Source organism: Lissotriton helveticus, chromosome 12 (genome assembly GCF_964261635.1).
Source record: "Lissotriton helveticus chromosome 12, aLisHel1.1, whole genome shotgun sequence".
NCBI lineage: Eukaryota > Metazoa > Chordata > Amphibia > Caudata > Salamandridae > Lissotriton > Lissotriton helveticus.
In genome coordinates, this window is record NC_136073.1 from 575,482,417 (window position 1) to 575,499,046 (window position 16,630).

General features: G+C 43.4%; 1 protein-coding gene across 1 annotated transcript in view; it reads left to right on the top strand.

Moving 5' to 3' along the window:
- The first annotated feature begins 11,354 nt into the window (after positions 1-11,354).
- Positions 11,355-16,630, top strand: part of SETD6 (SET domain containing 6, protein lysine methyltransferase) — a 216,345-nt gene continuing 211,069 nt past the window's right edge. Inside the window, exon 1 of the mRNA XM_078671270.1 lies at positions 11,355-11,608. Within this exon, the coding sequence (XP_078527396.1) occupies positions 11,576-11,608 (33 nt within the window). The 5' untranslated portion in view covers positions 11,355-11,575. The remainder of the gene's footprint in view (positions 11,609-16,630) is intronic.

The following is a 16,630-nucleotide window of genomic DNA, read 5'->3' on the forward strand; positions in this document are numbered from 1 at the left end:
ATATTTTACTGATTACAAGGTAGTAAAAAAAGCAACATATTTAGAGGTTACGATGACCTCTGAGTTGGATGAGGTGGTAAAGGAAAATTTGGAGCCATGCGCAGAAGAGATTAAATAAAGCACTGCAAAGGGTAGATAATTTACATCTAACACTGATCGGCAGAGGAATCTTAATTAAAATGGTATTCTTTTCCTGAAATATTGTACTTTTTAAGAGCAATCCCCCTCATCTTCTTGGCATGGCGGATTATCCCTTCTGAACCTTAAATTATATTGGTGGGCGGCCTCAATAGTGCAATATACAACCCTCTTGAGGGTGGACATTAATAGAGGGCAGCCAACCTACCCCTCCCACTTCAAACAATTCATTGGCCCGAACCATGGGGGTATCTCTAGCGCCAACCTGATTATGTCTACTACAAAAGGTGTGCTTTAAGACACTGCTCACAGCTTTTAAAGTATGGTCTTCTGTACGGCACCTATTAGGACTTGGGAGGCTGAATTATTACATGCCACTTTTACAAAATAAGAACCTGCCCGATATTTTTTGAGACCATTATTTAATAACTGGATAAAGGCAGGAATGATGTATATAGGCTGCTTTTTTTACACCATATGGCATAATAGCATTCAATGAATTGATAACGAAATGTGGTTTAATTAATAGAGATTTTTTTTAATATCTACAGATTAGAGATTATTTGCAGAGGAAGGGTGGTGGGTCAGAGAGATTTGGGAAGTGTGAATTTATGGATAAAATAATACAGCCTGTCCCACCCAGCATCGGGATATTGTACAAACTGCTTAATGAATACATGAAAGACAATTTAGGAAAATGCTCCATCAAATGGCAAGGGACTCTAGGTATTACAGACACAGATTTTCACAGTGCCTTCTCAAACACCCTAACGATTCTGATGCCTGCCAATCTTCAAGCACAGTATTATAAAACCTGTTTTGAGTTATAGTACACTCTGTATCGGATTGCCAAATGGGGTGAGGGGAAAGCTGTGTGCTGTATAAGGCAGATTGAAGTCATATGTTCGCCACAAGTAATGAGCTTGGGCCATTAATCAGAGAGATTGATGAATTTTTAAGGAAGAAACAACTACTCCAGGTCAATGTAACCCCTCCACTAATTAGGTTGGGCATAACTAACTTGGAAGCAAAGGCTGGATTAGCCCTTCTCAGCATAGCAATGGCGGTGTATAGATTATGCATAGCCTCAGCATGGCTGGACCCTACTCCTCCCTCATTTTCAACAATGGCTAGCTCATTTGTCAGTGACCTATAATCTTGAGAAAGCTATATATATTCGCAAGGGGCTCAGGGCAAAGAAGAAAGGGGCTGGAATTTGCCAATACGTTGCCAACTGTATAGATATATTGCATATATATTGTACAAGCTGCTGTATAACTAGAGGATAGAGTTAAACGCAGAACTGATAGCTTCACCAACATCTTAGCTGCTATATAAATTGCACAACTGTACTTTGAAATTTGCACTTTGAAATCTGCTGCTAAAAGAGTTTGGACAGTGATTAGGATTGAACATCTGGGTAAGACTATTCACTTGCATTTCTGGATTGTTAAAGGGTGTGGGGTAATTTGATTTAAGGTGGGACGTTAAGTATGTTAACTCAAATGCTGGGGCACTCATTGATACTTTTAATCTGCTGCTAAAAGATAGAATGATATGACAATTTTTTAACCAAGGGTTTTAGGTATGTATTTTAGGTCTATCTGTGGATGGTGATTTGTTATATTATTAATGAATATACGACACTAATGTATCTTTGACTTTACTGTCAAGAGAGGAACTGGAAATAAGCTCAACTTTTAGTCGTGTAACAGAAACCTACAATGCTAATGAAATGCTTGTGATTTTCGTAAATGATGGGATGGGTGGGGGAGGGTTAGGGCACTGGGATATATGAAAAAATACGGGGGAAAGAAAAATTGACTTCCATGATTAATATAGCAGTGTCCAAGTCTGTGAAGATGGCACTGTCCATGACATTGCAAAAGTGGCAGAACTCTGTTGCCTAGACCCCCAAGGGTTTTGCTCAGAGTCTGCTGCAGATGCATTGTCCGGATGCTGGTGAGTCCCCCATTAGGATGCTGGGATTTTCCCAAGCACAACTGCACCATCTCATACAGACTTCCAAAGTGCACCTTTTACCAAAATGGCGGGTCACATTGGTCTTTTTCAAACAGATTTGAGCCTGGTTAGAGACCCAGGGTCGGACCAGGACCAAAGGGGCACAGATTTGTCCTCCTCAGATAATGATTCAGATAAATGGTCTAAAGTTTCCAGAGAATGGTACCCCACAGATAGGGCAAGTATAATCTAAGACTGAAGGGCCTAGTGCCCACAATGACCAGGATGAGTACCCTTTCAGTCCCGACTACATCAGCCACCCCGCTTCTCCGAGGGTGAGCCTCTGAGATGGTGACGTACTATGTGAAAAAGCAGCGATTCCAGCATTTTGATAAAGAAGTGTGCAACAAACTGTGGCAGAATGCCTGAGACCGTCCCCTGAGGGTAAGGTTGCAACCACGCCAGAACCTTACACCACGATGGTGACCTTCATGGGCCGATTGATTAAAGACCCTAAAAGGGTTATTGACAGATCATGGCAATCGTGCCTCCTACGAAAATTACAGAATTAGCGGAGGATGCCAATTGCACTGGTGAAACCATAGACCAGGTTGTCCTCTTGAGATGGGCCCAGAGGGCAATTTACCTTTTGGGCAATGTTAATTGTGCTCTCTCGGTGGAGTGCAGACAATCATTACTTCTCCATCTGGACCCAAAATAGGGGGAATTGGCCACCACTGACGCTGGTCCAAAGGCTATAGGTAATCTCTTTGGAGAAGCCTTCATGAAAGACATAGCCAAGTTTGTTCATGCCTTCACGTTCTTGGATAAGGCCAGACATCATTAAAGAAAGTTTTCAGCCCCTGTGATTTTGGCTGAACTGGATATGGTATGGGCTGCCCAACCAGTTGTTTACCCTTCCAAGGGGATAGGGGCTATCAGGGCCCCAAGTGTACTGACTGGTTGAGGCAGAAGGGCTATACCTTCTTCTTCCCATTCAGGAACATGTTTCAAAAAGGACATGCCTACAGAGGCTGCAGAGGAGCTACCAATTCAACAGGTGAGAGTTTGATTTTGGTCCCTACTAGTTCTGGGGATAGAACTACATGCTGTTTGAACAAATGGGAGGAGATCTCCTTTGATGCATGGGTACTTCAAACTGTTCAAGGGCTTCAAATAGAGTTTTGGGGTACCCCATCCAACAGGTAAGACCAAGACCACTCATTTTCTCAGATGAGACCTGTGGCATAATAGACTGGGAGGTACTGCAGTTGTAGAGCAAAGGCACTATAGAAAACCCATTTCTACACCCCATGGGATTCTTGAGCAATATTTTTTATTGTAAACAAGAAAGACAATGGGGTTCACCCTGTCATAATCCTCAGGGAGTTTAGTGGCCTGTTGGTATACAGGCATTTCAAGATGGAGGGAATCCATCTGCTAAGAGATCTCCTCCAACAGGGAGACTGGATGATCAGATTAGACTTGAAGGACATCTATTTGTCAATCACAAACTTTCCCCCGCACAGGCGCTTCCTTCTATTCCTATGGCGGCACCAGGCTTGGAAATCCAGATTTCTTCCCTTCGTTCTTTTGTCACTCCTAGGGTGCTCATGAAATGGCTGTAGCCAGTGGTCATGTGGTTGCGATCAAGGGGGCAGCGCATGATCATCTACTTAAATGATACATGGAGCCCGTTGGTTTCGACATTGTGCTTATAGTCAATTTCTTATCACAGCTGGCTGAGGTAAGTAGAGCATACACTCAATGGTAAAGTCCTTTCATTTGGCAATTTCAGCTGGTCACCTACCAGTAGTAGGTAACCTGGTGGGTCCTCATTAATTAATATGAAGACTTATGAAGGGCGCCCGTTTTTCCAATCCTCAAAGGCGTAAATATACCCATACTTGGGATGTGAACAAGGTATTATCCCTTCTCACGAGTTGGATAGACCATGTTGACCCTCGCAGAAGCACCTTTTTGCAAGCTCACAATGTTGCTGTGTCTCATTTCATGTAAAAGGGTATTTGATGTAAATGCGTTGGATTTGCACAATCCCAGGTTGTGTGTGGTAAGTTGTTTGCGGGAGTCTGAAAATGTGCCTCGAAAGCTCAGACCTGGTGGGGTTAACCAGTTACTGATTTTATTGCAAAAAACCCCACAGGGCAGTATTGATACCCACCGTGGCCAAATGAGTCATACGGGAGATGCAGGAAGCTGATGTGGATGTTTCCATTTTTGGGTCACACTCCAAAAAGAAGGCTTTCATGTTGGGGGCCAAATTGAAAGATATCTTAAAGACTGTGGACTGGGCAGCAGATTCCATGTCTAAGACATGCTATTTCAAGCCAGAGGATCAATTGGCTTTACTGACTGTAAGAAATTTAGCATAATCAAGCCTTTGGTCCTGTCAGCTGACAGGGCCTGGTATTGTGCAACTCGGTGTATGCATTATCAGTAACTTGCTCCTGTAGGCCAGTGCACAACACTAGCGTGATGCTCTCTCTGCCTGCCCTAGCGCTTTCTCTGTGTGTTTCTGACAGATTCATATAACAAGCATTTACAATGCAACGGTCTCGCCTTTGCAAAAGTTAGAGCTATTGGCATTGTAAATGACAACATTTTTATTTATGTGTTGGTTTTGAAAATAGATAAATAAATGGCATTGTCATTTATAATGCCAATAGCTTGATCTCTCGCAAATGCCACACACAAAACACACAGACCCACACACACAGACCCACACACACACAGAACCCTACACATACACAGAGCCACACAAACACACAGAGCCACACACACACAGAGCCACACACACACAGAGCCACACACACACACACATTCACTGAGCCACACACACACACACTGAGCCACACACACACAGAGCCACACACACACAGAGCCACACACACACACAGAGCCACACACACACAGAGCCACACACACAGAGCCACACACACACAGACAGAGCCACACAGAGCCATTTTACATCTGTGAGTTGTGTGCGAGAATCTCAAAACTTCAACTGTATCAGCAGTAACTACCAATAACACAAAAAAAGTATAGGAGGCCCCCTAATGTATGGTCTGAGACCAGGGGAATGAGATTTAGGAAAGTAAAGTGTCCCTACAGTCAAAGGATCCCGTAAGAAATGACCAACTGGGATCTAGTACCCACTACACTTCATATTAATTGTTAGGCACAACCACCAGGCGCGTATGAAATAAACAAATAAATCACAGTAATTCAATAATGTGTGAGCCCCATACTGGAACCTAGCATGCAATATTAACAAACACTCGTGGACATTGGTACGTGGATTTGTGACAAGTTAAATCAATAAAACCAGGTAAATTAAAAATGAGCATGTATTTATTACACTTAGCAAATTAAAAACAAATTTTGTTTTCATACAATTGTTGGATACATCATGTTTACCAAAAATAAAATATATTACACAATACATTAAAAATGTTCTTGAGAACACAAGTCGACGCGGCGTTTCGGTTAAAAACCTTCTTCAGGACAGTTTCTATAAGGAAACACATAATTACTAATAATACAAATAAAATTACACACAATTTTCAATGCGTCTAACTGTCACAATAATTCATAAAAATACAAATAATCATACTCCACTATCCTCCATATCCCAATATATGTTGCCACTAATGACATATATTTACAATTAACATTTCTAAAGTGTGAGCATCCCAAACATACAATTTCTAATGCATGCCGGTATCTAAAGTGAAATGGGATCTCTATAGACAGCAATCTATACTGGTGGTGGTGCCAATAGTATTGTGGGATTTTTGATTGATTTAACCATAATTACATATCGTACCAAAAGCTTGCGGTACTTGTTGTGATTGGCATCAAATGTAGCCAATCAGTAAATGTATCTTACCTCGAACAAATATAAGGATTTGTTCTCAGATATTCATTCTGGGGTTGAGTTCTTTACATAAAACGGGCGAGGTGTCCTGTTTTTGGTCCACACTACAGCCTCCAAATAACCCGATTAGTCAGTCAGGGTGTATTTGTAAATAATATATGTCTGAAAGGTCAAAAGAGGGGAGGTATTATGCAGGGAGGCCGTTCTTTTAAAGCTGGGTAAGCATATTAGAACGTTACTTGGGGCTTCTCCAATGGTTGGCCACCGTTTAGGAGGCCAGCCAATGGAGAAGAGGGGCGGGGCTTAAATCTCGCTATTGAAGTACACTCTGAAACATAAAATCTTGCGAGCTCCACTGCGCATGTGCGCAGTATGCCACGCGAGACCTATACAAGCATTTACAATGCAACGGTCTCGCCCTTGCAAAAGTTAGAGCTATTGGCATTGTAAATGACAAAATTGTTATTTATATGTTGGTTTTGAAAACAGATAAATAAATGGCATTGTCATTTACAATGCCAATAGCTTAATCTCTCGCAAATGCGAGACCTATTGCATTTGCAATGCAATAGGTCGCTACTTACGCGAGTTTGAGCTATTGATATTGCAAATAACAATGCGTTTTATTTATGTTTCAAAAACCAAAACATAAATAAAAGGTCTCTCACACTGCTGTCTCTCACACACTGCTGTCTCTCACACACCATGCTCTCCCACACACCATGCTCTCCCCAGAACACTCACACTGCTGTCTCTCTCACATTGCTGTCTCTCTCACAGTGCTGCCTCTCTCACACTGATGTCTCTCCCACACTGCTGTCTCTCCCACACTGCTGTCTCTCCCACACACACATACAGAGAGCCATACACACACACAGCCACACACACACACATACAGAGAGCCACACACACACACACAGCCACACACACACACAGAGCCATGCACACACAGCCACACACACACATAGAGAGTCACACACAGCCACACACACACACACACACATACATACAGAGAGCCACACACACACAGCCACACACACACACACACACATACATAGAGAGCCACACACACACAGCCACACACACAGCCACACACACAGCCACACACAGCCACACACACACACAGCCACACACACACACAGAGCCACACACACACAGCCACACACACATACAGAGCCACACACACACACACACACACAGAGCCACACACACAGAGCCACACACACACACAGAGCCACACACACACATACAGAGAGCCACACACACACACAGAGCCACACACACACAGAGCCACACAGAGCCACACACACAGAGCCACACACACACAGAGCCACACACACACAGCCACTCACACATGCAGCCACACACACACACAGCCACACACACACACACACACAGGTATAAACTTAAAAGTACATGGTCGGCACCTTTAACATTCAGGGCAGGTGCTCATCGTATTTCTTTGTGGTAACTGGATGCTGAATGGGGAGGGGTGAAAATAAGGACACTGTGGTCAATTAAATGTTGTATAGGTATGCAAATGTAGCTAAAGAACAAGCTGGTGCCGACGTAGGGATAATAGACAGCGCGGTGGGGGGGGGGGTAGGAGTCTGTTGCTGTTTGTGAATGTGGCCTTGGGGTATTTACCAGAGTTTACTACAGTGCTCTATGATTGTGTTGCCCGACTGTTTTTATATAGGTGCAGGCTTTATGTGGGTATGGCTTGTGCGGTATTGTGGGTGTCGGGGGTACAAGTGTGCTTCAGGAAGATTTAGGTGTGAAACAGTCCCCTTACATAGAAGGGCACACAAAGTGCATGACCAGGGACCCAAGGCCGACCAAACACAACATAATGCCATTTCACCAACCAAGTTTAAAAAACACTCTCCAAACTCTGTCCAGAAGTGAGGATTTTATCCGATCAACCACCTGAATTCCAAGGTGGAGGAAACAGATGATGTTACCGTAGGCTTAACGCCCAACTGTAATTAGGCCAGCACGTTATAACCAACTAAAATATCATAACAAAAAAACAAAATGACAGTTGCTCCGACCATATCAGAATTCTCTCCTGTATCATGCGAACCCTATCGAACAGTCTTGGCATTACATGATCGTGCTTTCAAGATGTCTCAAATGTTACTAGCGCTTTATAAACCCTCCCCCCCATTTCCCCCCAAGATGAAGTATATAAAAAAACCACTGTATTATTAAGACCTTGGTTTTTTTCCCACTGACACATGGATCTTTGAGTCCTAAATGCCTTCTGGTGTTAGAGTGGTAACAACATGAGTGTGTCTGCAGCCGGAAATTAAAACACAAAGGGGCCCCGAGCTGGTATTAGAGCCTTTTAGTCAAAAGCAATGAGCAGTTTTGACAGGGGCGGTGGAGATGGTTTCATATTGTGGGTAGCTTGGAGTGAAAGGTTGTGTGTGCGCCTACTCTAGTGCTCAGACAGGCATCGGTAATGTGGGATGGCTTCTCTAAGGAGATGGTGTGCTGAAAGGAGGGGTCAGTAGGCAGCTGTGGGGAAGGAACTCTGGGGGAGGGCTGTGTGTGGGGGTGATCGAGATAGAATGTGTAAAGCTTGGGGCACTCCCCGTTAGAGCCATGTCTATGTTCCTGTTGGGAGGGAGTCTCTTACAGAGGTAGAACACGTTGATACCAGGAGCAGTGTGAGGAGGGGGTCTGAAGACAGGATTTCAGGGATGGGCACTTCTTGTTGTCGTGGTATCTATGTTTATGAGAAAGCCTCTTACAGAGAGGTGGCACGGGGTGGGGGACGGGGCTGTGTGTGGAGGTGGTATGGAGGCAGACTATGGTGCCAGCCTAGTTCTCGAGGAACCTATTCTTACGTTGCTTGGGAGCCTCTTCTAGATGAAGAATAGGGTGGTACCTGGGGCTGTGGAGGTTGCGGGGGAGGGGGGAGAGGCAGCTATTCTAGTTGGAGAGATGTCTTGCCTGTGTCTGTAGTGAGCATCTTACACATGTACAACGGGGTGGTGGGGGAGCGCTATGTGGGTCATGGGTATGGCAAGGGGTGGTGTGTGTATGAGGGGGCAACTCTTACCTATGTGAGATGTGGACACGGTTGCGTTGCCCGCCTTGGGCTCGTTGTAAATGACCACAGCGGCGGCGATCCTGCGGGCGGCGTTGAAGACCTTTTCCTTAAAAGTGCAGCCCCCCTGGGCCACCAGCGCGATCCATGAGCCGGTGACGCCCTCCTCTCCTTCGACGGGGGGGTGAAGCCAGGCGGCGGCCCCCGCCACATAGTACACCGTGCCTGCAGCACAGCCCTCCAGGGCATCGGGGGGTGCCTCGGGGACCAGCGCGGCCCTCGGGACGCCCACCAGGCCCTGCACGCTTTGCTTGGGCGAGCTGTCCCCGTAGCGGCCACTCTCCGTGCTCCCCGGGCACCGACAGGTTGCTGACCGGGTCCGTGTAGGCCGTGTTCACCAGCACCGTTTACCACTCCAGGAAGCGGCCCAGACAGGGCGCCGAGCAGGCCCAGCACTAGCACCACGGCGGCCAGGGGAGCCCGCACCACCGCCATGGCCCTGGGTGAAGAGGAGCAGCGAGCCGGGTACCAGGCAGACGACGGTGGGAGGACGGCACCGGACCCGGAAGTGTGAGAGGAGAACAGGTCACATGGGAGGAAGGGAGCAGGAGACACAGCCGAGCACCGCAGGAGCCGGGCACCGGCAGCCCAAACTGAAGGCCTGAACAGGAAGCTTCCTGCTGTCAGAACAAACACACAGTGAGCAGGGGGAGGAGGCGAGAAGAGGGGGAGGCCGGTGTACAGGCCTGGAAGCAGGCATGCACTGGCTGAGAGGAAGGCAGGGAGGAGACATGCAAGGGGGGGCCGCCTGAACCTTTTCACTGATAACCAGAACAAGCTGTGCACTATCTGGCAGAAGGGAACATTTAAGGCACATGGAACGGAAAATAGACACAAACAGAGAGTAACGCTGTGAGTAACAAGCGCTGGCCATGACGTCGTCATTTTCTCTTTGTCTGCCGACTTACTGCTGCGGTAAAAGGTTCCTTATCTTCTTTATGGGCCGAAACAGATGGCCCCATAAAGAAGATAAGAAAGCTTTTACTTCAGCAGTAAGTCAAGTAAGCCAGTCTGAAAAGGACGGAGCTTAGAGAGAAAGAAGAACGTCACTAGGACCTCTTCTCCAATGGCTGGCCACCGTTTAGGACGCCAGCCAATGGAGAAGAGGGGCGGGGCTTAACCTCGCTAGTGAAAGTTCCTCTAGCTCATTAAGTCTCGCCAGCTCGACTGCGCATGTGCGCAGTCTTTCGCAGGCTGAGACCTAAAAACGCACAGTTGCGTTTCGAATATTCGATCCTGCAGCAGCAGACTTTAAAAGCCCATACATGACAGTAGCCCGATTCAGGCCCAATAGAAGTCAATGGGGCAATTATATTCTACCTATTTTTTTATAAATCCTCCACTTTTCTCTTCTAAAATGTTAGCATGTATGTTGTATGCCTTCTTGTTGTGGAAGGTAAATAATGATGACTGCTGTAGCAGAAAGGGGAGGCGGAACAGACCACCGTTGGCACAAAGAAAGAGGGTAAGAGGAGGATGACATAGACTGTTTTGAGGGGCATTGTGATTGGCTACTGTTACATGTGGTATTGAAGTAATTTTACTGTTATCCGTGAGAGTTGTAGTTTTAAATTCTTTGCTGCTGTGAGTTTTGAAGTAAAGAAAAGTTAAGCATATATGCACCGCCGTGTCCTTAATAGAATCGAAATTTCCATTCATACTAGCTGGGAATGTATATGTCTCTGTGTTTGCTTGCACTGTGCAGGGCCAACTTTAGGCCGCGCGTGCACACAACACTACCTATGTAGGCAAGTACTTCAGCGATCCAGAGGGGGTAGTAAACCCTATATTATATAAATATTACAATACAACACAAATCCCAGCATATATGCCAACAGACCGGGAGACTATCAATTTCTACATTTTCATTCTCCCTATTTTTTTCCTAAATCTCCCACGTCCCTGTCCTAATATGTTGGCATGTATGTCCCAGCAAGAAATGACACAAACTGCATTGGATGAGCTATGGCATTGGTACTTGCTCAAGAGCCTGGGAAACTTGAGAACTGTGTGCGCTGCAACATGCAAGCGCTAATTGCAAGCAGCACTGACGCTAGACAATAGTGCAAAAACTTGCTAAAAAGTAATTTTTGACTTTTCGCCCTGCTTATTTTCCACTTTAAAGCTCAGGGAAATGGGTGTAGAAAATAATCCGGGGAAAAGTGAAACTAGTCTTCTTTTAGTTTCTATGTACAGAGAGATTTGTTATTGCAGTCCTTCTTCAGTTTTCATATCCGAGGAAGGCTGATATCGAGCTCCTCCGGTTTCTATGTTTAAAGGCTGCCACTGTCAGGATTGTCCTGTTTCTATCCCCGTTGCCCCTGAACTAATTGATCGGTTAATGATGGCGGCTGAGACCTGATGTTCAGGGAAGTTGTTTGTCCTCTGCCTGTTCAACTTGCTCTATCCGGGAGGAGGTGCAGCCGCCACACTTGCAGAGAGTGTGCCGGTCGTTGAGCATGCTAGCGGCCATGGAAGCCAAGCGGCAGAAGGTAATGAGAGCGATAACTAAAAGATGAAGGGTATTAGAGTGAATTGCCACTGTTATTTGTGGTGCTGTTCCCCGTGTGTTGGTGCTCCTTGAGGTTCATTGTATGGGGAAATTACATTGGTTTTGGAATAGGGTGTGTTGCCTCAGTCTAATCCTGGAATACATTTCGGGCTGTTGAAGCACTGACGTAAGCAGGATACACCTTCGTACAAGCTTGATTATTTGAATTCGTTGTTAAATTCCCAAGTTGAAAACACAATAGTCCACGTCTGCAGTACTTATCAAAATTGTTTGCAGACGTTCCCAGGTTTTGCAGAAATATTGTCTGCATATTTTCCCCTAGAAGCAGTGGGTTTTTATTTTTTGTTTTTAAAGTTGGATGTGCTGTATTTTAAGCTAAGGAAAGGGGAAGAAACAAGACTGGGAAGAAAGTGGTTTTAATGAGGAAAACCAAACGACATGTCCTGTAATGCAAATGTTGTTGGCAACAAAAGTGACGATTGGCTATGCTTACACACTCTGTCAAGCAAAGTCGATTGGTTTTACAGCACATTCAACCTAGATATGTTTAAAATGTAGGTATCAGGGCGAGCAGGATTGTTATGTAATTAATATTGCTTGGTCATCCCTATATGCGCACCTTGGTCTCAAACATAAGTATCCGTTTCCAAGGAGATTTGCTGTAATGCTAGGCACTTGAGCGAAATGATTGTGAACTGGCTGAATATTCTGATGTATTGTATTTGCATTTATTTAGCGCTTACTACCCCTGACGAGGAGTCAAAGCGCTTTTTTGGCGAGTAGCACACTACTCCAGAACCCATAAAGGATTAGTGTGAATTAGTATGGTGAAAATATTAAAGTAATTTGAGTGGTGTATATGTTAGTCAGTTATTTGGATTGAGAATGGGGAAAAAGGTTTGAATTTATATAGAACTTGCTACCCGTGATGGATGTTGAAGCGCTTTTTCTGTGAGTAACACGCTGCTTTGGAACCTATAAAGGATTAGTGGTGAATTAGTATAGTGAAATATGTAAGTAATTTGAGTGGTAGATATGTTAGTTATTTGAATTGAGAAGGATAGTGAAAGGGTAGAAGAGGTAAAAAGGTTTGCATTTGTATAGCCCTTGCTACCCCTGATGAGGTGTTGAAGAACTTTTTCGTGGAGTAGCACGCTATTCCGGAACCCATAATGGATTAGTATAGTGAAATATGAAATTAATTTGAGTGGTGGGGACGTATTAGTCTGTTATTTGGATTGAAAAGGATAGTAGAGGGATATAAGGGAAGGATTTAGAGTTATTTTTTGTTTGTTTTGGAGCTCATAGCAGTAGGAGGAGGTTTGGGTGAGTAAAAGGAAGGTGGAGGGGTAAGTAAAAGGGAGGGGGAGAGTAAAAGATGGAGGGGGAAGAGTCAGAGGGAGGGTTTAGAAAGGCTTGTTTTTCAGGGATCAGAATAGTAAAAAGAGGTATGTGATGATGCAAGGAATGGTGGAGTAGGGAAGAGTCTTGAAGGGTATTTTGGGGATCATAGTAGTGATATGGGGTTTGAGAGGAAAGAGTGGAGGTAATGGATATATTGATAGAGGTAGAGGGTGAGATAGGCTAGTGTATTGGAAAGAGTAGTAGAAAGTGGTTTGAGATGTCAGTTGAGCTAGAGGCTATATTGAGAGCAGTATAGGGTAAAAAATAGGGTAGTGCATTGGATATGCTGAATTAGAAAAAAATAAATAAGTAAAAGTAATAAATATATAGATCCAAAAGTAATAAAGATCTAGATCCATAAGTACATGGAAGGTATATAGATACATAAAGGAAGGTAGTATATGTAGATCAAAGATGCATTAAATAAACCCCCGGGTTTCAAGTGTTGTCCTTTAAATTTGTTTATATATATATTTATATATATATATATATATTTTGGTAGATCAACAGTGAAGCAATTGTAGATAGTTATGATTAAAAGATTTACTTATTTATGCAGTCACTTAACATATAATAATGTAACTATCAGTAATATGTACATTTGTTAAGCAGAGCTAATAAATATCTATAATTTTTTTTTTAAATAACTATTCTACACATTTATACAAAGCAATACACATATGTAGGTACATATCTATAGTACAAATAAATGCTTATATACAAGGAGATATGCTGTATATTTCCATCTATTTGTGTATGGTGGTTATGTGGGGAAGAACCAATTCTTGATTAGTTTTCTGAATATAAAGTGGTTATCCGTGGATCTTATGTCTGGGATAAAGAGTTTCATAGTTTAGCTGCTTGAACAGGGAATGATGTTCCACCCTTTGTTTATTTCTTGTATCTTGGGAATTTGAGGCGAGGTGCCACTCTAGGACGGAGGTTCCTTTGTTGAATGTGTTTGGTGGTTTTATTCCTGATGAAGTGGTCCCTTTCCATGTATCGCTTTGTGTGTGATACAAATCAGCTTGAGCGTGGATCTTCTGGCAACCGGTAACCAATGCAGGGCTTTCAAGGCAGGGAAGAAGTGGACCTTCGGTTTTATACGTAAGAGTAGTCTGACAGTTGAGTTCTGAATCCGTTGTAGTCTTTTCATGGTCGTTAAAGGTGATCCATGGTAGAGGCTATTGGCGTAATCAAGTTTGGACAAAACAAGGCAGATGGTAGCCTGGACTTTGTGTGGAAATCGGGAGAAGATTTGTTGCTGAGTTCTTATAGTAACAAAGCTTGATTTTGCTAATTTGTCCACTTGGGCATTCATTGATAGCTTGGAATCCATGGTCATTCCGAGATTTCTTACTTCATTGAATATTTTAGGCGGTGTTCCCAGATCATCAGACCACATGGCGAGTGGGTCATAATGTTCCCAGTTGCCACACATGAGTATTTCCGTTTTGGAAGCATTCAATTGGAGGTGGCTCCACGTCATCCATTGATCCACAGCTCTGAGACAACTGAAAATTGGTTTCCAAAGTTTCCAGGGTCTTTAAGGCATTGCAGTTGAATGAGTATTTGCGTGTCATCTGCGTAGTTATTAAAAGGGGGTGGCCAGCCTGCTTTCCTGCCTGCTTGACTCAGACACGCACAACTATAAGTGATTTACAATTTGTTGACAGAAGTGTAAACAGAAACTAAATTGCATTCAATATTCTTTATTCATTTTGATTTAGTTATACTTTCTCAAAAAAATGTTTTTGACATCTGCATTGTATAAACAAGAAAATTGTGATGTTTGTACATATTTATTGAATGCCATAGTGTTTGTAATTTAATTTTGTACACATCAAGTGTAGGATGTCATACTTTTGTTGGAAATTCTTTTTTGAGAAAGTATAACTAACAATCAAAATGATTAAAGAATATTGAATGCAATTTAGATTCTGTTTACACTTCTGTCAACAAATTGTAAATCACTTATAGTTGTGCTGTCTGAGTCCAGCAGGCAGGAAAGCAGGCAGGCCCCCCCCTTTCAGTTTACATAGAGTGTGATTAGGTACACACCATTGGGCACAGCACACTGATCGAATTAGTTAGATTCAATTTTTTTAAATAGGAGTGCGTAGACCACCCACCATTGAGATTTGCATAGTTATAGCACATTAGGTGAAATCAATTGATCAGTGCTGGTAATTACTTCTTGTAGATGTTGAAAAGAATGGGTGAGATAATAGAGCCGAGGGACCCCTGCTTTTATGACGTACGGTTTGGACAAGAAAGGTGGGGATGGATGACATTAGTTCTGTTGCAAAGGTAGGATGTGATCCAGTCTAGAGCAGTCCCCTCTATGCAGGCTTCGTGGAGTCTTTGTATCAATGTCATGGTCAACTGTGTCAAAGGCAGCCGAGAGGTCTAAGAGAAGTAGCGCAGTAACCCTGTTGCAGTCAACTGTGTTCTCCAGGTCATTCCAGATGGCAAGGGAGCAGATTATGTGCCTCTTCCTGGACGTAACCCCATTTGGAAGTCTGAAAGTATGGCATTCTCTTCAATGATTTGTGACTTCTGTGCGAAAGCTGCTCTTTCTATCAGTTTGTCCAGGAAAGGTCCATTTGATATCTGTCTGTAGTTGTCAGAATTCAGCTGATCCAAGTTTGTTTTCTTCAGTAATGGGTGTATGTATGTTTTTGTTTTTTTTGGAGTTTTTTTTAGTTCTTTTGGAAATATTCCGATAGTTAAGAAGTTGTTGATGATTATCCTTACTGGAGTGGCAGCAGAAGTTGTTATAAGAATTGCCTTGAAGGTTTGCGGTGGACAGGGGTGAGAAGGGCTGCCGGCAGCCTCCTTGCTTTGACCAGGTCCAGAAATTCATCGTGTGAAATGTGTTGGAAGGAACGGAGAGGCTGGGTTGGAATATTCTTGGATTGTAGCTTTGCAAAAGGGTCAGTGCTGATGCTTTGTCTTCGTTTTAAATAGGAGTCCAACATGTCTGCTTTGTCCTGGTAATGATTTGCCAGTTTGTCTGTGAACTCCTTGCGTAATGGGATGAGCTGCTTCAAGGCAATTTTGGTTTACAAAATTAATTTAGAATTTTTATATAATTCTTTATTTGCACATTTAGCCTTTTGAATTCTGTCTGACTAGTATTTTCTCTTCACTTTTTTGATAGCTGACTTGTTCAATCTGTTAATTTTCTGTAGGTGAAGTTTGTCTTGGTTGGTGTTTGTCTTGAGCAAGGCACGTTGCTGCTTTCTAATTTGTTGTTTTATCTCTTTTATGTCTGATTTCTCCATGGTGCTTGTTTTCTTGTGTTCTGTTGTGTGGTTTTTAGTGGTATTGGGATATCAAAAACTTCCTGTAGCCACTCATATAGTTTTTTAACAGAATTTATTGCTGCTAGATCTCCACTAGATGCTAGTTGTGTTTCTAAGTGTTCCAAATTAAGTTTGTTCCACCACCAATAGGTGGATGAACGTAAGGTGATTTTAGGTGCGTCACTTAGTGTTGTTTTATGTTAGAAGGCAAGCAAATGGTGGTCTGACCATGGACTGGAGTCATCGTTTGAAAGGTAACTAGTTCTGTATTAGCAAAAATGACATCTAGG